Source organism: Monodelphis domestica, chromosome 4, assembly GCF_027887165.1.
Source record: "Monodelphis domestica isolate mMonDom1 chromosome 4, mMonDom1.pri, whole genome shotgun sequence".
Classification (NCBI taxonomy): domain Eukaryota; kingdom Metazoa; phylum Chordata; class Mammalia; order Didelphimorphia; family Didelphidae; genus Monodelphis; species Monodelphis domestica.
In genome coordinates this window covers 421,402,148-421,422,456 of record NC_077230.1, presented here as the reverse complement: position 1 = coordinate 421,422,456, position 20,309 = coordinate 421,402,148, and the positions used below count along the sequence as shown (strand labels likewise).

Genomic DNA, 20,309 nt, shown 5'->3' with positions numbered 1-20,309 from the left:
AAAGAGAAAAATAATGCCGTGTTTTCTATTAAAATCAACAAAATATATACAGATATCACACAGACTGGGGCCCCCAGTCTCCCCGCTGCCCTGGAGGAGTTGGGGGTCCAGCTAAGCACAGGGAGGTGTGTCAAACTGGGGGGGAGGAGCATGGGGAGCACCTCCCATCCCCAACTCCGATCCAGCCACTCAAAGGTGGGGTGGATTTAGGCAAGCCCCTTGCCGGACACCCGAACCAAACCAGGATGGGGAAAGAGGGACGGCGTCAGGGGGTAGAGGGGATACGGGTGGGGAGGGTTGGGAGCCATTGCTCCCCACCCCCTTTTATCCCACTTTTTGGGGGTTCGTGGCACGGACCCCCTGCTCATAGGTGACCCTCTGGCTTATGAGATATTGTGCGGCCTGTGTGGCTGCAGGACTGCCTGTAATGGTCACCCGCCGGTTCCGAGTGCCAGGTAGGAACTCTCCCTTCTTAGAGATCTGGATGCGGGCACCTGTCAACTCCTGGTACTCTACCAACGTTTTCCCCCCCTTGCCCAGGATGGCACCCACGAGGTTCTCTGGCACCGCAATTTCCACCAGCTCCTTGGCGCTCTCTGCCGCCAGCTTCTCGGCTGCCAGGAACCCCCCGGCTCCTGCCCCGCCACCCCCACCGCCACCCCCCCCTGCTGCTCCCAGGTAGCCATTGGCAGCTGCTGCCAAGGCAAAGGAGCCCAGTGCCCCAGGGGGGGGTGGGGGTGGGGGTGGGGCCGCACCTGCCGTTGGCCCAGCAGCAGCCTCACCGGCATAGGAGGCTAGCAGGTTGGCGGCAGCGGCGGCAGCTGGATTTGCCCCAGCTGCCACAGCCGCGAGGACCCCTGAGGCCGCAGCTGAGCCAAGGCCCAGGCCCAGTGAGTTGGCACTGTAGCCATAGCTGGCCAGTGTGTTGAGGGCCGTACTGATGGCCAGCAGGTCGGTCCCTGAAAAGGCCGGCAGGGCAGCAGGAAAGGCACCCACACCCGCCAGGCCCGCCGGGCCCAGGAGGCCAGAGGCGGCGGCGGCGGCGGCAGAGGCTGCGGCAGCGGCTGCTGGGAGGACATCAGCCGGGCTGGCATAGGGTGAGCCCGTGGGGTTGGAGTTGGCCACAGGCCCCGCCACATTGGCATAGCTGATGTTCAGGCAGCTGCTACTCTGCGGGTCCTCCTGCACCTTCTGGACGATGGCGGCCACAGCCTTGTGCACCTGCTCGGGCTCCCCGCTCACCGTCACCACTCGCTCCTGCAGGTTGATGCCCTCTGGTTTCTGGGACAGCTGGACCCACGCGCCTGACTGCTCCATGACTGCCTTCACCGTTGCACCCCCTTTGCCAATGATCAGACCGGCTGTGCTGTTGGGGACTATCAACTTAGCCTGGGGGTGGGGGAAAAGGAGCAGACCAGGGGTCAAGGAATCAATGGGACTGGGAAGCTGCAGATCTTAGACTAACCAAAACCCAAAGGACTGTGCCAACGGAAGACAGTGGCAGAGCTACATCATAGCCTTAAAGCCCTTCCTGTCTCCTCCCTCCCCCAGTTATACATGTAGGGAAACTGATGCCTAGATGGAGAAAGGACTTGCCCAAGGTCACCCCTAGGAAAGGAAGGGCAGACTGGAGATCAGGATTTGGTTCTTCTGATTCCTGGCCTGGGCTTTTCCCACTAGGAAAGCAATGTCCTCTCTATCACGTTCTACTAGGGAGCCCCTTGTTCTGAGGATGATCTCAAAGCCCTTACAAATCATTCCTTCTGGGGGAGGAAAAGGAAGTACATTGAGGAAGTGATGAGGAAGGATTTCTCCTTCCTCTCCCCAGGCTGCCTCCCAGGTCCTGCCTAATCTGGTTGACAGGAGGGTTCAGCACCAGGGACAGAGCCCACCAGTCCAGCGCTCCCTCTCTCCGTTTTCTGCTTCTCTGTCCTGGTCTGTACTGCTCATTTTGTGGGAGGGGGTGGCCCATTGAACTCTTGGGCTGGAGCAGCAAACAGATAAACCGAGTCTCAGCGACTGTCTCCACCCCACGAACCCTCCCTTCCTGATTGGGGTGGGGAGCAGTCCCAAGGTGGAGGGGTAATTGTGGGTGCCTCTCTTGCCTCTCCTGCTTGCCCGGGGTAGGTAGGCAGCCAGCATCCTTTCCCTTCTTCCCTCTGTCCCTCCTCCCCTCTCTTCTGCCCTGCCTCCTTGCAGCCTGAGCTAGTTGACAGTTGTTGTGGCAACCAGCTGGGTTCCTGGAGGGGTGGGTCGATGAGGAAAGAAGGAAGAAGGATGCTCTACCCCTCCCGACAGCTTCCCTTGTTGCCATGGTGACAGGGGCAGGGCATCTCATTGGCCCCCATCCCTCCCTCCTTCCTTTTCCTCCTCCAATATAATCCTTCCTTCTTCAAGATGGCTGACATTCTCTCCCCTCCTCCCTTCCGTGGAAAGAGTGAAAAGGGGGAGAATTGTAAAGGGGAAGAAGGGGCGGGGAGAAGGGGTGTGTGTGAAGGGGAGGTGCCTTGGGGCCCCCACTTCCTATGTGGAGAGGAAGTGGGAGGCAGGTGGTCTGAGGGGACAATGGGATGAGGTGGAGGGAAGAGGAAAGGAGATGGGAGAGGGGGAGGGGTTAAAGGCAGAGGGGCCCAGAGCCTACAGGGACCTGAACAAATCCCTTCTCTGTGGTCCCTCAGTGGCATTGTGCCAGGCTGGTCTTCTCCTGGAAGCCTTCCCGGACTGACCACCCAGCCCCCGCCCTCCACCTCCTTCAGGAGAGGGAGCCTGCCCTGTCTCCTCCCCTTCAGACCCAGAGTTTTGTGAGGGCAGGGCCAGCCTTGCCCTCTGATCCTCGAGGGACCCAGTTTTTACCTGCTTGGCCCTGTCAGGGTTCATGGTGGTCTGCGGCTGCAGGATGCTGGCCACCTCAGGCTTGGCCATGGCCTGTGGGATTTCCCGAACCTTCTCTGCGATGAAGCTGTGGACGGCGTTCAGGGCCTCGGCTGTCCCCTGTACCAGGCACACCCTCTCTGTGGTCCCTGAGCCCCAGCAAGGGTTAGGGAAGGAGGAGGAGTAGAGAAATAAATGCATCAACCTTTTCTTCCTACCTCCTGGCAATCCTGAGCTTTCCTGGGTGCTTTGAGTTCTCAAGTCAGAACTCCAGCCAAGGAGGGGGGATACCTGGTTCTTCATGCCCCCACCCCCATTCACCCAGGTTTTTTTTATTTCTTTATGAAGTCTCCCTCACTCTGCCCCAATGGATGGGGGAGGGAGGGGAAGGGACAATGAAAGGTTTAAGTGTTTGGAGATCATGGGAGGAGGGGGCCTCTATGGCTAGTTCCTTCGATGATTCCTGGCTCCCCTGGTTGCCTGGGTAACACTGCCCCCTCCTTCCCTCCTGGTGGCTGAGGCTGGTTGCCCGAGCAACTGGAACCCCCTTATCGCCAGAGCTGGACTGAGGAAGGGGAAGGAGGGCCGTTGCTGTGGCAACCCCTTAAAGCAGCAGCGTACCACCAGACTGGGAAGCTTTAGATCGAGTAGGGAAAGGCTGGGCTTTGTTGGGGGGTGGGAGGGAGGGGACGTGGAGATGGGGAGTCGAGTGGAGGGGATTTGGCCACAGAGGAGAGGATTTAAGTGAGAGAAAGGGGAGAAGATGAGGTAGGGCCAAAGCAGGGGGCATCCTGGGGAGGGGCTACGACTCCTCCCTCCAGGAATGGCCCCCGAGGCCTGCTTTTGAGTGGGACCTGGACAGAGACACACACAAACCCTGGAGGAAGATGGTGTCTCTTACAGAGATGAAGGCCGAGACAGAGAAGCAAAGCTCCTAAGATGGAGATGGAGTCAGAAGTGCAGCGTTCCTGCCTGTAACTGGCTGGCTGTGTGCTGGGGACAAGGCAGGGGGCAGCCCCTCCAAGTGGTCAGGCCCGTGGAGGCCGCTCTGTTTCTGGGGGGGGCAGTGCGGTTCCGGGTGTTGTGCCCCTGGGGGTCTAGGTGTCCTGGCCAGAGTGTTCCTGGATGTGTTTCTCCCCCAAACCCTTCAGTGCCGGGGCCTGTGTCCCTCCCCCAGAACAATAGCAGGGTCTGAGCCAAGCGTGAGTCAGGGCTGAGCCTGCCTGCCCCAGGCCTGGCGGGTTGCAAAGGGCGTAAATAGGAAAGGGTGTGGGGCGGGCCTCAGGCCCGGTGGGAACCAGGGAAGCTTGGGAGGGGTGTGGAGGAGCCGCACAGTGGCTCAGCTGGGTGACCTCTCAAGTCCCTTCCAGTTCCTACAGTCTTACTCACTAGCCCTGGGCTGGAAGTCAGGAAGACCCAGAGATAGACAGATAGACAGACAGACTGACAGACACACACACACACACACACACACACACACACACACACACACGGAAACAGTGGACAAGAGACAGACAGGGACAGAGGAAAACAGAGAAAAAAGTAGCTGGTGTGGTTGGCAGTGGGCAGGATGTGAGCCCAGCTCCTTGTGATCTGGGGAAGTCCTTCCCTCCCTGGGCTTGGGTACCACTCCTAGTGTGGCCTCAGCCTAGTCCCTGCTTTTCTCAGGGTCTCGCTTTTCTCCTCTGTAAAATGGGGTCATTGGGCCAAATGGTCCCTGTTAGCCGGTTTTCTGGTCCCGTCATTTTATTGGTTTCTGATCCCATGACTAACATCTCTGGATGTGGGCGATTCGGTGGCTTCTGTGGCCCAGGAGATAGAGATGGAGGCGGAAGAAGCAAATTCCATGTTCTGGTCTCGGGGGAGGGAGGGAAGGTAGAAGGAGACAAGTTCTTTGTTGGGTCCGACTGAGAAAGGGCCGGGCTGGGTCTTTGGGTTGTGCATGTTCAGTGGGAGAGAGAATGGACGGGTTCCATGCGCTGGGGAGTGCCGGGTTCTGCCTGCCGGAGATCCTACGTCTCAGCCGCCATGGGGAACTCCATGACGTATGTGGGTCAGAGAACATCAAGAGCCACCTTTGCCCACATTTCTATGCTACCACCAGGCTCACATATCCTGTCTACATATGATACAGTGTATAGATACGTATACATCTAATAGCACTGATGTGTGTGTAAAATATTGTGGGATACAGATTTGGCCGGGATTTCATGGATACGGGGAACTTCCGGGTGAGGAACCCCCCCCCCAGGTAAGTTGGCATCTCCTCTGTCATTTCTGGTCTTTGAGAGCCACCTTAAGATGTGGCAGATCTGCTCAGGGTCCCAGAGCCAGGATGTGGCTGTCAAAAGCCAGCTCTTCCTGGATCCAAATCTGGCTCTCTTATTTCCTGTGATGCCTTAGTAAAGACTGTTGTCCCCATTTTAAAGATAAGAAAACTGAGGCTTAGAGAAAGCAGAGTCTTGACCTAACTAGGTAGTCAGTGTCCAGCGTCAGGATTCCTGACTCAAGCTTGGAGCTTTAGAGTTATAGGTGAAAGGAAGCCTCCAAAGACAGTAAAGAGGTAGAATAATACCAACTCATTTTGGAGCAACCTTGACAACGAAGATTAATGTGATGAACACATTCCTGCTTTTTAACAGATAATAATTTTTTTAATATAACCCCTACATTCTGCCTTAGAATTGATACTGAGTTTTGGTTCCAAGATGGAAGAGCAAAGATCTAGGCAGTGGGGGTTAAGTGACTTGCCTATGGCCACACAACTAGGAAATTTCTGAGGTCAGATTTGAACACAGGACCTCCTATCCCTAAGCCTGGCTCTCAATCTACTGAGTCACCCAGCTGCCCCTTTCAACTCATTTTACCGATGAGGAAACTGAGTTAGGCAAAGTTGAGTGATTTACCCAGGGTCACACAGCTAGTAAGTGTCTGGAGTCATATTTGAACCCAGGACCTCTCATCTCTATGCTTGACTCTCTATCCACTGAGCCACTTCACTGACCCAGATAATAATCTTAATAGCAAATGCTTATATGTAGCACTTTAAGCTTAAATAAGCATGTCACATTCACATTAACACATATACACATATATAATATGCTCGGTTACAACAGCATATCTAATAAATAGCATAATATAGATATATAGTATGCATATGTATATTTACTATGTGTGTATGTAATTATGACATGGATATATAGAACCGTATAACAACCCTGTGAGGAAGATTCTATTATTATCCTAATTGTACTGATGAAGAAAGTGAATGAATTGCCCAGGGTCTCTCAGAGAGTAAATGTCTAGAGCAGGTTTTGAACTCAGATCTTCCCAACTCTAAGTCTAGAACTTTCTTCCCTTGGCCACTTAGCAAGAGGAATTGAGCCACACAGAGATAGGATTCAAAGGCAGGTTCTCTGACTCCAGCCATCTTTCCAGTATACTTTGCTGAGCTGGGGAAGGGGGTCGAACTGATTATCTGGCCATCCCCTCATTCCCCCTGTCCCAAGATGGGGTTGGTGCTCTGACTTTCCCCATGGAGTATAGGTGGTTAGGGATCCAGGTAAATGGGAAAGGCTCTGTTTAGCCCAAACCACCCCACTTCTCACTCTGGCTAAGGAGCTTAGATAGGTGGTGGGAAGGGGTCTGGAATTCACCCTGCTGCTGTTTGACACACACAAAATCATATAGTAGGAACTGGGGCTTCTGGGAGGGTCTGAAACCAGACAAGGAAAGCTGAGACCAGAACTATGGGACTGGAAGATGGAAAAGGCAGAAAGATATTCACAATATAAAGGTGGAGACAATGAAAGATTAGGGAAGAGTGTGGATGGAGCCAGCTGGAGTTACAGCACGAGTTGGGGGGGGACAGACCACGGAAAGAGATAATAGAGTGTCAGAAAAGAGAAAGGAAGAGAGAGAAGTGGAGGGGGCAAGGAAGAAGGGCAAAAACCACCCCAACAACTAATGGGCAGTGTGATGAAGAGGAGAGTATTTGAAAGAACACAAGAGAAAGAGAAAGGGAAGAAGAGATCAAATGAGTGAGTTCAGTGGGGTACGATAGGAAGAAAACTGGGGGGGGGGATTGAGAGAAGGACAAAGAAAACAGAACATAACAGGGTTTCTTAATCTGGGGTCTGTAGACTCCTTGGATAGATTCCAGAGTGGTTCATGAATTTGTTTTAAAACTATTTTCCTAAGTATTCGAGTATAATTGGTTATCTTTGTATTTCATTTGATGAATTTGAGGACATTCTGAAAAGGGTTCCATGGGTTTTGCCAGAGTGGTCCATGACAGGGAAATAGGATCAAGGGATTGCTGCCTTGAATTGAAAGGGACCTTGGAGACTCTTTAGTCCAAAGGCTTCATTTTATAGAGGAGGAAAATGAGGCTCAGGAGATTAGTAGACTTACCCAAGGTCATACAGTCAGTAAACTACAAAGGTAGAATGGAGGAAGAGAGAGCCAAATCGAGGAAGAGATGAAGGTGGAGATTTGTGAGTAAAGGGAGCAAGAGGGAGGATGATGGGAGGTTATGGAGGTATGCACATGTATTATTTAATATATGTATATGTTAAATGTATATTAAAGAGGAGATGGGGAGCAATTTAGTGGGATGATGGAGAGGCAGATGAGAGAGGAGGAGAAATAGAGTGAGAAAAATGTGGTGAGAGATGAGAAGGGATCCCCTGGGATAGGAGGCCTTTTAGCATGACTAGGGGAACAGCCTGGTTCCCCCCCTTACTTCTAGGGCTCCCCCAGGGGGGCAGGTGCAGGGTCAAGGCCTGACCCAGCTGCTGCCCCCATGCAAATGAACTCATGAATATGCAGCAGCTCCATTGTCCTGAGAGGAGGGGGGAGGGGTCCTCTGGCCCCATCTGCTTCCCTCTCTCCCTGGGGGTGGCCTGGGGGGTGGGGCAGAAGCACCTGTCCCTTTAAGGAATAGCCCACTGGGGCATAGGCGTGGGGGTGGGGTTCTCACCAGGGTAGAAGTCCTTGGATTTAGAGAGCTTGATGGTGGCCCCAGTCTCCTTCTGCAGCTGCACGATAGTTTGGCCGCCTTTGCCAATGATGGAGCCCGCAGCATAGCTGGGGATGAGCACCTTTAGGAAATATTCACCCTCCTCTGGTGCAGGTGGGTGGGAGGGGGAGATGGGACTCAGTCATGGGTTTTCTCAAGTCCCAGGTCCCTATCCCTACAGGACATGGCTCCCTAGGACCTGCCTCTCTCAAGTCCCCAAAGGCTTAACTCCCCCATCCCAGCTTTGTCCCAGTGGGAAAAGACTCTCCCTCCCTTTCCCCAAGGAACAAGCTTTCTGTAGACCCCCACGAGGACCCAGTTCTCACAAAGACCCAGAGGATGTGCCCCTTCTCCTTCTCCAGTTCTAGCACAGGCTTCAGTTCCATAAGACATGGTTTCTCCTAGGTCCCCAGGACCTAGTTCTTCAAGATCCCACCTCTGTGCCTCTAGTCACCATCCAATCCATCACAGCTCCATGGGATACATGCCCCCCCCCCCCAATTCCTTTAGGATGCTATTCCTCAAAGCATCCAACCCTATCCCCTTCCCCGGGATCCAGCTTCTCATGGCAGATTCCTCCCTCTAACTCTATGAAATCTGTCCATAGATTTCATAGACCCCATAGACCACAAGTCCTTCCAAGGTCTCAGTATGGGCATAGTAATATTGGATGGATCTTGAACCTAATATTCATGAGCAAGTAGTTTCTCCCACCCCGGACAGAACATAAACTCCTTGAGGACAGGGACGGTTCTCTTTTGTATTTGTGTTCCCCCTACCTGGCATATAGCAGGGATTTATTTCTTAAACATTGATTGATTGATTGATTTCCCCAGTGGCTGCCCACTCTAGGCACTCAAACCATTGATTCCCAACTTGGGCTTGGAGCAAGCAAATTTCGGGCATGGAGAAGGGATCTAGACCTTGGATTGGGTGGGGTTTGGCTAGGAGCTTCCCAGGTTTGGGGTAAGTGAGGTGTGAGGCTGAGGACTTGCCCCAGGGAGGCTCAAGCCAAGCCTCTTAAACTCACCAACCTTAGTCAATTAAGCCAATTAAACAATTAGCCCCTGGGGCCCCTTTTCCTCTTCCCTCTAGTCCTCTGAGGTCTTAAGACTGTCTAATATTGTCTAACTCCTTAAAATTCCATGACACGACTTAGAATATTCTATTTTCTCCCCAGGACTATTGTGTCCACTGAGTCCTTTGCCAACCTATCCATTACCTCTTTCTCCAATAGCCATCCTTAGGATCCTTAACCCCTTACTTCAGACTTGACCATTTAAAGGTTAGGAGAGGGGAGAGGGGTAATTTTGGATCCCTGGGTAGTGGGGGCGTGCTAGGGACCTTGGGTTCCCCCCCTTCCGCTTATTTGGAAGTTTTCCTTGTTGTCTACTACTGTAACTTCCTACATGGGAACTGTGTCTACATGATCTTTCTTCTCCCACCTGGAACGGTTTCTTGCCCATTTTCCCTCTTTCTCTAGGTGGACCTCCTTAGTTGATAAAGTTTCTACCCCTTCCCTGGAAGGCTCCATTTCCTCAGCTCTTCCTTTCTCCACAGCCCTTGAGGAAACCCAGAGATATAAAAAGACCTGGATTCCAGTCTTGACTCTGTCACTTTCTATATGACCTTGATCAAATGCTTCACTTTCCCTCTCTGATTTAATTAATTTGGGGGTTGGACTTAATGGTCTCTAAGGTCAACTCTGACATCCTGGGATTCCGTGACTCCCTTAATCAGTCCTACTCCCATGATGCTAGCCCGTGATTCCACAGATGTCTCCCTCAGGGGCCCAGAGAGGGAAAGAAGAGAACCTCAGGTAACACAGGACATATATTGGACATAAGAGTCCAACTGAACTTGCATCTTCCTTTGGGGTTTGGGAAATTTAATTTCACCTCCAGAGATTTTCAAGTGGTCACCAATATCTATCATCCCTCCCACCCTCCTTTGAGGTATCCCTTCTCCAAAATTCTTCTCTGGGACCCCCTTTCCACAGTGCCAGGGGCTAGAGTCTAGACCCACCCAGGTTCTGTTTCTTCCTAAGTCCTGCATCCCTTCCATGCAGTGGGTGCTGTTTTTCCCCAGGATCAGGCACAGGGTTCCATGTCCTTGTTCCCACCTGGGGAAGAACAGGCTTTGGGAGTGAGGGGTTTTTTAAGGAGAGCTCTGGGGCAGCAACTCATTCCCCAGCCTCTGGAAAAGGTGATTGAATCCTGAGGCTATAAATATGCGGGCTCAGACTTCCAGACCAAGTGAGGCTGAGAATGGGAGTAGTGTTATTACCAAATCATGAAGCCATGGCTTTTTAGTCACAGAATCAGAATCTAAAATCTTGCAATCAGTGCTCTAAAGCTGGGACATCCATTCCAGATCTACTCCAACCACCTCAGTTTACAAATAGTGAAACTGAGGTCTATAGGAGGGAGAGACTTAGCCAAGGTCACACAGTGTGTGAATCAGGGCTAGAAGCCACATTTCCCAATTTCCAGGCTAAGGTTTTGTCCTTTCTGAAGAAACAGCAAGGGAATGGGAGGTGGGGGTGGGGAAAGAATGCTATCTCTCCCAGTCCTCTGGGGGCTCCTTCTCAGAGTGGGGAGACTGATCAGCTGGATCCCAGTTCCCATTCCCAGGACTGCTCCAGGCAAGGAAGAGAGAACAAGAGTAGGGTAGAAGGAAGAAGGGAGGGAGAGTGAGCTGCCCCGAACAGCCCTGAGCCAGGCTGGGGGCAGGAAGAGCCACAGGAAATCCCCTCCCCCTCCCCCAAACTTCCCTTTCCTCTCATCTTCTGTTGTAGAAACTGGAAGGAGAGGGAGCCTGGGGAAAGGGGTGTGTAGTTTAGGGCTCCCTAGATTCTCAGGCTTGATCGGTCCCATCTTCTTGAACTGGGAAGGCTTTGCCTATTTTAAGATTCACTGTGTCACCTTGGGCAAGTCCCTTCCCCTTTCTGGGTCTCAGTTTCCCCATCTATAAAATGAAGGGGCAGGACTGGATGGTGTCTAAGGTCCCTTTTGCCTCTGACATTCTAACACCTCTGATATTCTGTGACTGAAGGATCTGCAGCTGGGGAAGGAGGGCAGATCCTGGCTTCATTTATTGTAAGATCTCTAGTATCTGGGAGGGGGTGGGGTTAGAGCCCTTCCAGAGCAGGTTATGGGGGTGAGATGGAATGAGGTGAAAGTTCTTCTCCTTTTCCACCCCTGGCCCCAGTATCCAGCTTGGCCATGGGGGCTGAGGAACCCCAAATCAGAAGAAGGTGAGTTCTTGGTCAAGGTGACCCAGGGGAGGAACTGGGGGGTCTCCTCACTCTCCTAAGGCTGAGGACTTGAAGCTGAACCTGTTGGGGACCCCTAGACACAATAGCTTCTGCAGGCTACACTGAATCTTTCTACCCCTTCCCCACCGGGGACAATAATTCTCTATCATAGTCACACATACAGCTCTTGTTACACCTACACAGCCTCCCATGTCACATACAAGCCCCCACATTCCTGTCAGTCTCCCTCATCAGTCACACTCTTCCATGTCTCACACACACACACACACACACACACACACACACACACACACAAAACCACACCCCCATTGCCCAATCACCTGCACACCCCTCTCTCAGGTCACCCACCTCCCTGGCTACACACATTTCTCCCTCCCCCATCACTGAACACCCTCTAGTGTCGCACAGATATACACACCTGTCAGTCACACTGAACACAGTCATACTGCCTCTCATGTCACACACACACAACCACACCCCCATCGCCCAGTCACTAGCTCCCATGTCACACATATACACAATTGCTTGGTCCCCTCCGTCTCTGAGGTGTGCCCTCCCCCTTACAGAGCCCCTCTGCTCATTCCCTTCCCTTCCCTTGCTAGCCACAGAGAACCCCACTAGGAGACCCTCCCTATTCAAAACGCCCCCCTCCCGTCCCCTCCCCTCCCCGCATATGCACACACAGGCCCAGACACCACGGACAGATCCTTCCATGAATTGCTTCTACAGATTAGGATAGAACATGGAACCAAGGGCCGAAAAGACAATCTCACAAATGAGGCCCGGGGTGGGAGGGGTGTTGGTGGTGGAGACCCGCGCACACCCATCCAAGGGCAGTCAAACACCCTCCCCCCCACATCAAGGACACACAATCACACCCACCCACCCACCCTACCAAGGACACACGCACACACATACACACACACCCAAGACACTAAATGGGTGGCTTGGGAAACAGCCGCGCACACAATCACACACACAATCACAGCTTCACACAGATGCCCCCTCCCCCTCACACCAGGTCCATTTCCACCCCCCTTCCTTCTCATTCTCCTACATCAGTCCTCAGACAAAGCACCCGGGAGGTGGGGAACACTAGAACATCCCTCCCTCCCGCGATTGTGGAATTCTTTCTCTTTTCCCCCCGCCCCCACCGCTCCCCCTTTGTGCCGGGAGGGGGGAGGGGAGACCCCATTATTGGTGCCATACACAGAGGGGGGTTGTGGGGGGGGCCCGGGCACCTGCAGGAAAGGCTCCAGGGTCAGAGGATCAGGGGAATTGGGGGGATGCTAAAGAAAAATTGGGGGGATGCTTGCGGGGGGGCCTGCACCACTTCTCACCTCCCGTGTTGCTGCGTTTGGTGCTGACGACCTCGGGGGGCGTCTCTAGGGGCCTCTTGCGGGAGTCCGGGGCCTCGGACTCCATGGAGGTGCCGTGAGATGCGGGCGGTGGCTGCTGCGGTGGTGGTGGCGGCTGCTGCTGTGGGGCCGGAGCGGAGAACAGGCCGTGCGCCGCCGCGCCGGCGGCCATCATCTTCATGGTGGGGGGAGGGGGGAGGGGATGGGAGGGGGATTGGGGGGAGGGGGAGAGACAGGGGAGGGGGAGGGAGGAGGGAGACTGGAGACCAGAGAGAAGAGGGGTGATGAAGGGAGGGGGGGTGCGGGCCGGAGGAGGGCTGGGAAGATAGAACAGGGTATGGGGAGCTCAGAGACCAGAAGGGGGAGGTTGGAGGGGACGCCAAGGGAGAAGGAAAAGAGAGTAGAGGACCCTTTTGGAGGAGAGGGAAGAGAAGGGATGCAGGGAAGGCTAGAGCAGTAGACTTGAGGAGGATGGAAAGAAGGATGGGGAAGCTAAGTGTGAAGGCGGCAGCAGGCCGGAGTAGTGACTAGGAGCGGAGCTGAGACGGGGCTGCAGTAGGCAACGAGGGGACAACGGGGGAGGTCAGAGGGGGACGGAGAGGGAGGTGGGGGAGGGTGAGAAGGGATACAGGGGAAGAACAGAGGAGGCGGGGGAGGGGGCCGGGAGATGCGGGGGAAGACTGGAGGCCAGAGGGGCCTGGACACCAGAGGGGGCGGTCCAAGGGGGGCGGCCGAAGAGGGAGCCCGAAGCTAGCCGGACTGGGCCGGGGTGGGTGGGAGGGAGGCAGAGACAGGGGGCTCTTGGGGCTGTCTCGGAGCCGAGACGGGGAGGAAGGGGGAAAAGGGCGTTGGGGGGGCCGGGCCCCCGGCCCCCAAGGGCAGCTCGGAGAGGAGGCCGAGCCCCCGCCCCCTCCGCTGAGGGGCGCCGGAGAGCTGAGGAGCCTCTGGCGCGGGCGGGAGGGCGGCCGAGCCGCTAGTGGGGGCCCCGGGGGCGGCGGGCACGGGTAGCGGCGGCGGCGGCGGCAGCAGCAGCGGCTCCTCCCGGGCAGAGCATCCTTTTCGCTCCCCCCTCCCTCCCCTCTCCCGGGCCCAGCATCATAGGTCACGCCCCCACACGCTCCCATTGGCTTAGCTGCCTCTGGAGCCCGCCCCTTCACGTGGCCCCTCCCTTTATGGGGCGGGAGGCGGTGGCATCTGCAGCTGGCTTCGTTGTACCCTAGCAGGATCTCCCTCTTATTCCGCACTTGAGCTGGGGACCATGGAAGGCGACGCGTCCTTCTCCCAGTTTCTTCCCTGGGCGCTCCAACCAAGCTCCTCACCCAAATACCAGAGACTTTGTCCCCTTATGATACCCCAGGAACCTGTCTTGCCCTCTCGGTTTCCCACATCTGACTCTGGTGTGGAAGTTCTCTAAATCTAGCCTCAGGCTCTCCCAGCCCAGTTTCTGCTCTCCCCCTCCGACCCGCGACAGGCACCGGCTCTGAAGCCCCTATCACATGCCGCTCCCTACCTACCCCGTAACGGGCATCAGATCGTGGCGCCAGCGGGTCTCCAGGAATCTCTCCTTAGGCTCACACCCCGGGCTGTTCAGTAGAGTCAAACTCTGGGCTCCAATTCGGCTCCAGATATGTTAGCCAGGCGACCTACTGAGCCAAATCCCTTAATCCGACTCAGCCTCGATTTCCTTCTTGGTAAAATAGAAATGATCTAGCACCTACTTCACGGGATTTTAGGTCTTCCCAGCTTTGAGATCAGCTGTCTATTATCACACACATTCTCTAAATCACTACAGAAATGCAAATGATTATTGTTATCACTAAAGAGGATGAAGTTGCAATAATAATAATAATGATGATAGTAACAACTAACACTGCTAGAAAGCTTTAATCCCGGAGTTCGAATCCCACCTCAAACCCATACTGGCTGTGTGATCCTGAGCAGGTCACTTCATTTCTAAAGGCTCTAGAGAGTGTTTTAAGACTATACATTATAGAGAAGAAGGTGGCTGATCTTCACTGGGAGAGTTTCCTCATCTTGGAGTTTCTGGTGCAGATTAAACGATGGCTCCAGTACTATCCCTCTAGTGAGGGGCTCTTTACCTTTTTGATGTCATGACTCCCTTGGGCTGTGGGGTGAGGAAGCCTCAGAACTCTTTCTCAGAATAATGTCTTTAAGCTCATAAGTTAAAATACATAAGATTCAACAATTTTGTTCAATTGTTTTTCAGTTGTGTCTGACTCTTCATGATCCCATTGGGATTTTCTTCCTTCCTTCCTTCCTTCCTTCCTTCCTTCCTTCCTTCCTTCCTTCCTTCCTTCCTTCCTTCCTTCCTTCCTTCCTTCCTTCCTTCCTTCCTTCCTTCCTTCCTTCCTTCTTTCCTCCCTCCTCTCTCTCTCTCTCTCTCTCTCTCTCTCTCTCTCTCTCTCTCTCTCTCTCTCTCCCCTTACTTTTTGTCTTAGTATCACTTCTAAAGATAAAAGAGTAGCAAGGGCTAGGCAATTGGAGTCAAGTGACTTGCCCAGGATTATACAGCTAGGAAGTGTCTGAGGTCAAATCTGAACCCAGGATCTCTTTTCTCTGGCTTTCTATCTACTGAGCTACCTAGTTGCCCTTGATGACATTAATTTTCTTTCATCCTAGTTACAAAGCTTCCTGATGCTTCAGTTTTCTTTTACATCTCAAATTGTGCCCCATCCTCCCTTTAGGATGAACCTAAGCTCTTGGAATCCAGGGACTGTCTTCTGGCTTTTCCTCTGTAGCCTCAGAACCAGGTACAGTGTCTTGTACACACAGCAGGTACTTAATAAATGCTTGCTGAATTGCCTTGGGTCAATACAAACCTGTGTTATGCTCCAGACACTGAATGTTAAGCCATGAAGACACAAAGTCAAAAGAACAGCAGTCCAGAGACTTAGAATCTATTAACAGACATATATATATATATATATATGAGGTATATATGAGATGCATATAGAATAGGTGCAAGGTAACATTAGAGGGGAAAGTCTTTAGCACCTACTGGGTGGAAGGAGACTGAGAAGTCATGGATTCTAAGAGCGAGAGATGAGGAGGGAATGCAACACAGCCAGGGTAAAGCCTGGGAGAAGAGAGATGAAACTCAGCTGAAACACAGAAGAGAAACATTAAGAGTAAGCAGGCCAGGATGGCTCAACAAGAGTGTAATCTTGAAAATGAGAAAGACTGGAAGGGATCAGATTGTAAAAGCCTTTAAATTCCAAACAGAGGAACTGGAAGCCATTTCCCTGCCTGCTCAAGAACTATCAATGTGTCACTTTTGCTTCTAGGTAAAATGCAAATCCAAATTCCTGAGTTTGATTCCAGCCTATCTAGTCCAGACATTTTCTTTCCTTTCCATCACACAATCCATGATTCAATCAAATCGACCCATTTGTTTTTTTTTCTTAGACCCTCACAATTCAACTCTTGCCTTTGCACAGGCCAGGAATTCACTTCCAATTTCCAAAATTCATTTCAATCCTTTGCTTCCTTCAAGACTCTGCTTAGATGCTAGGGCTACTGGCAACTTTCCCCTGTCCACCTTAATAAAAAAAAATCCTTTCCTCAATGAGCTTCTTCTTACTTCTCTCTTTGTACTTCGTGTCTTTCGGTAGACTGTTAAGCACCTAGACTGCGAGCCCTATTTTTTATCTTTGTCTTCACATGCTCAGTGCCTTGCAAATAGGAGATCTAAGAAATACTTGTTGGTTAGGATTTAGTTCAATGACATCATGGAGATAGTTAGGGCTTAAAAAATGACTTTTAAAATGAGGTTTTCACTTGAACCTCAGAGCAACCCTGGGACTTAGAGCTCTATATTTATTTCTTTATATTTACTTATTTTACAGAGAAGGAAGTTGAGTCATAGAGTGGCTCAAGGTCACACAACTGGCAACATGAAAGGATCCTCCTTGCTCCTAAATCCAATACTTTTTCTTTATACCTTCATCCTCTTTTGGGGTTGCAACTGTCTTCTTCATGAGGGAGATATCATTACTATACTTTATAAATGAAGAAACGGAGTCAAAGATTCATGAAATGATTTGCCAGAGGTCACAGCCAGAAAGTAGTATAGCTGGGACTCTAGTCTAAGTCAACTGAGTTCAAAACTAGTGCTCTTTCCATTATGGGATCATCATAATAGGTTACCCCCCTACATTCATGTAGGAAGATGTTTGAGGGGACAGCCAGGTGGCTCAGTGGATTGAGAACCAGCTCTAGAAATGGGAGGTCCTGGGTTTAAATCTGATCTTAGACACTTCCTAGCTGTGTGACCCTGGGCAAGTCCTTAACCCCCCCCCATTGCCTAGCCCTTACCACTCTTTTGCCTTGGGACCAATACATACTAAGATGGAAGGTGAGGGTTTTAGAGAAAAGAGAAAGATGTTTGGACCCAAAACATCAGGATGATTTGAGGTCAAAATGTTTTGTGGACCTTAAAGTCCTATGTAAATGTAAGCTAGAAAACCTGAGTTCAAATTCAATCTCAGACACTTGTGTGACCCTGGTCAAGTTTCTTTATCAGTAAAATGGGGAAAATAATAGTGCCTCCTTCACAGGGTTTTAGAGAGGATCAAAAGAGATAATCTATGAAAAGTGTTTTGCAAACTTTAAAGCTTAATATCAATTCCCAGATTTTATAGATGGGGAAAGTAAGACCCATTGTTTGGGGGAAGGGACTTCTGCAAAGTCTCAGAGCAAGCAGTAGAACCAGAGATTATCAGAGCAGGAAAGGAATTTAAAAGATCATTCTATCTGGTTCCTCTCTTTTCCTTTTTAAAAACACTTGCTTTCTATCTCAGAACCAATACTGTATGTGTATTGGTTCTAAGGCAGACATGCAGCAAGGGCTGGGCAATGGGGGTTAAGTGACTCATCCAGGGTCACACAGTTAGGAAGTGTCAGATCAGATTTGAACCCTAGACCTCCCATTTCCAGGGCTGGTTCTCAATCCACTGAGCCACCTGGCTGTCCCCTCAAATATCTTTCTACATGAACCTAAAGGGCTAACCTATTATGATGATTCTATCATGGAAAGAGCACTAGTTTTGAACTCAGTTGACGTAGACTAGAGTCCCAGCTATACTACTTCCTGACTGTGACCTCTGGCAAATCACTTCTTGAGTCTTTGAACCCTGGACCTCTAGTCTCTAGAGCTGGCTCTCAACCCACTTTCCCCGGATTCCCTTCTTTGTACATCTAGGGAAACAGAGGCCCATGGAGTTGCTATTAATTTCCCTAATATGACACAGTGAGTCAGAAACTGATAGGGGTCCTTTGACTTCCAGACTTTTTTTTTTTTACTTCTATTTAAGCAGCCTACGTTTCAGATGTTTTATTTGTGTGATCTGTAATAATGAATGATGCTAAGGCAAGAAGAATGAGAAATAGTAAGACTGATGATAAGCTTCACATTTCTAGAGTGCTTCTGAAGTTTGAAAACAATGGTTTCTCCCAACAGCCCTATAAAGGAGACAGTATAAATAAAAACAAATAGCCCTATTTTATTGGTGAGACCTCCTCAAAGGAGAGGAGTGACTTGCTCAAGGCCATACAACCACTGAATGTCTGAAGCAGGACTTCAGGTCAGGTGGTCCACTGAACTGTATTTTTCCATCTCTCCATACAAAACACCCCCTCAGCTGCCTCTCTTCCTAGATAAGGGCAATCAGGGGTTTGTCAGTGAGGGTAGGAAGACATATGAGGGTGTATCTCACTTAGGGTTAGTTCAGTGGCTCAGGAGATAGAACACCAGGCCTGGAGTTGGGAGGACCTGGGGTCAAATCTGACCTCGGACATGTCTGGCTATGTGACCCTGGGCAAGTCACTTAACCCCAATTGTCTAGCCCTTGCCCATCAGTATTAGAGTTGTTATTCAGACAAGAAGTAAGGGTTAAAAAAAAGTCTTACTTGGAAATGTCTCTGCTTTAAATATCACCACCTTGCTAGTCCTAGAGACCCTGGGATGGGGAGAGTTCCCTGGGGGAGACCTTCCTCTGAGAGGGTCAGAGAGCCTTGCCCTTTAGGAGCCCCAAGTCTGAGGGTGAAGTGCAAGTTATCCCTCTCCTCACCTCTCTGCATCCCTAGAATGGAGGATGGGGCCAGGAGCAGATGGTCCCTGGGCTGGGGCAGTCAGGGTGGCTGCTCCATCTGTCCCCTACTCCCCCCCATTGTCCCCAGAGCCACCATCCCCTCCCTCTGACTGAGGGGGAATGGGGGTGGGGATGGTCCCACATCTGCCTCCTTTTCTCCCCTGCCAGGAGGGACCACAGAAGCTGGTTGTCCTGGCAACAGGGAAGAGGGGACAAGGATGGAAGATGGCACTTGACAGACAGAAACTCATACGGAGAGTTCAATAAAATCCTGTAGCCGATCCACGAACCCCCAGAGGAGCATACATACATACACTCCACGGACCCAGGCAGCCCTGGTATATGCGTGTGATTTCCCCCAAATCTCAGGTCACACCCCAACGGGGAGACACAAAGAGACACAAACAGCCCTCCCCCACTGTATAATGGAAGTATACATTAGCATGCAGCCACAAGGCAGATGTAATCGTGCCCAGACACATAAGCCACACAAACACACGCCACATACAGGAGGCTCTTGGGGGAGACGACCACACATGATGACACATGGGGACATGAACATACATGAGGACATTCCACATATACTTCCTCCAAAGCACACACAAAAGCACACACATAGGCACACACACACCTCCTCTCAGATATTTTTAAACCTCTCTCTACTACCATGACAACGGTCCCCAAGCCCGTCACCATGGCAACACACCATCAGCTTTCCAGGCTCTGGGTCCTGGGGGACTGACTAGGCCCCCAACTCAGCCTTGAAGAGGGGACTGTCATCGGCCAAGCCTGCTTCATATAGCCCCTATCCACCCACTTGCATGAAACCCCGAGGAAGGGAGGGGGCTGATGATATAGACACCTGGGTCCTTTTTCCTGTCTGGGGAATCCTCTGAGGACTCCTCTGTTTCCCCCCCCCCTGAATTTACCCACCCAGATGGATCATTGAAGGGGGTGGGGACAGTGGGGGCAAAGCTTCGACTGGGGAAAGGTCATTTCAACCAGCCCACGCCCAGGGGCCATCCTGGCGTCAATGCAGTGGTCAGAAAGCTAGGATGGAGGAAGGGAAGAGAGAGCCTCTAATTTCTGGGCTCCATTGTGTCCCTTGAGGAAGGCAGAGCAGTGGGAGCTGGCCCCTAGAATCTCCTCTGGGGCAGAAGACAATGGGCAGATCATAGAAGGAAATTAATTCAGCTCAATCAATATTTACTAAGTGCCCAATAGAGACAGCACTGAGCCTTGGGAGAGGAGACCCCACAATCCCTTGCCCTTTCAAGTATAAAGTCAAACAGAGAGAGCTGTTAGGTGTCCGGGATCTCTGCCCTTCCCTTGTAGGGGCCACCCTCTTATTGAAACGGGTAGCAAAGTCTTAGAGCCAATCAACCAAGTCAGTAAGGGTTTCCAGGCACCAGGCACTCTCCAGGGTCCTGAGGAGGCACCCACAAGCCTGAAAAAAGCCTGCCCTCAGCAAGTTTCCATTCTATAGGGGAGCCAGCTTGTGCCTACGTGCAGGCTTATGGGAACTAGATGCAACCTGTTATCTGGGAGGAGGGAGGAAGCACTAGTGCCTGGAGGGGGAGATGGGCTGGGGAAGGGTACCAGGGTGACTTCACCTGAGTCTCCAGGGAAAGCCAGGGTACAAGAGGCAGAGTTGAGGAGAAAGGGCAAGGTCA

The 20,309-nt window shown here is 51.8% G+C and overlaps 1 protein-coding gene across 1 annotated transcript; it reads right to left on the bottom strand.

Moving 5' to 3' along the window:
• NOVA2 (NOVA alternative splicing regulator 2) lies at positions 1-13,605 on the bottom strand. The gene is made up of 4 exons (XM_056796295.1): positions 12,509-13,605; positions 7,853-7,996; positions 2,854-3,020; positions 1-1,389 (listed from the first exon to the last, which is right to left on the bottom strand). The coding sequence occupies exons 1-4, from the start codon at positions 12,705-12,707 to the stop codon at positions 325-327; spliced, it is 1,575 nt and encodes a 524-aa protein (XP_056652273.1). The 5' UTR covers positions 12,708-13,605; the 3' UTR covers positions 1-324.
• Positions 13,606-20,309: the final 6,704 nt, after the last annotated feature.

Coding starts and splice junctions, on each gene's coding strand:
- NOVA2 (XM_056796295.1), bottom strand. CDS start 12,707: ATGAAGATGATGGCCGCCGGCGCGGCGGCGCACGGCCTGTTCTCCGCT. Junction 7,997..12,508: donor CAAACGCAGCAACACGGGAG/GTGAGAAGTGGT, acceptor CACCTGCACCAG/AGGAGGGTGAATATTTCCTA. Junction 3,021..7,852: donor ATCCAAGGACTTCTACCCTG/GTGAGAACCCCA, acceptor GCTGGGGCTCAG/GGACCACAGAGAGGGTGTGC.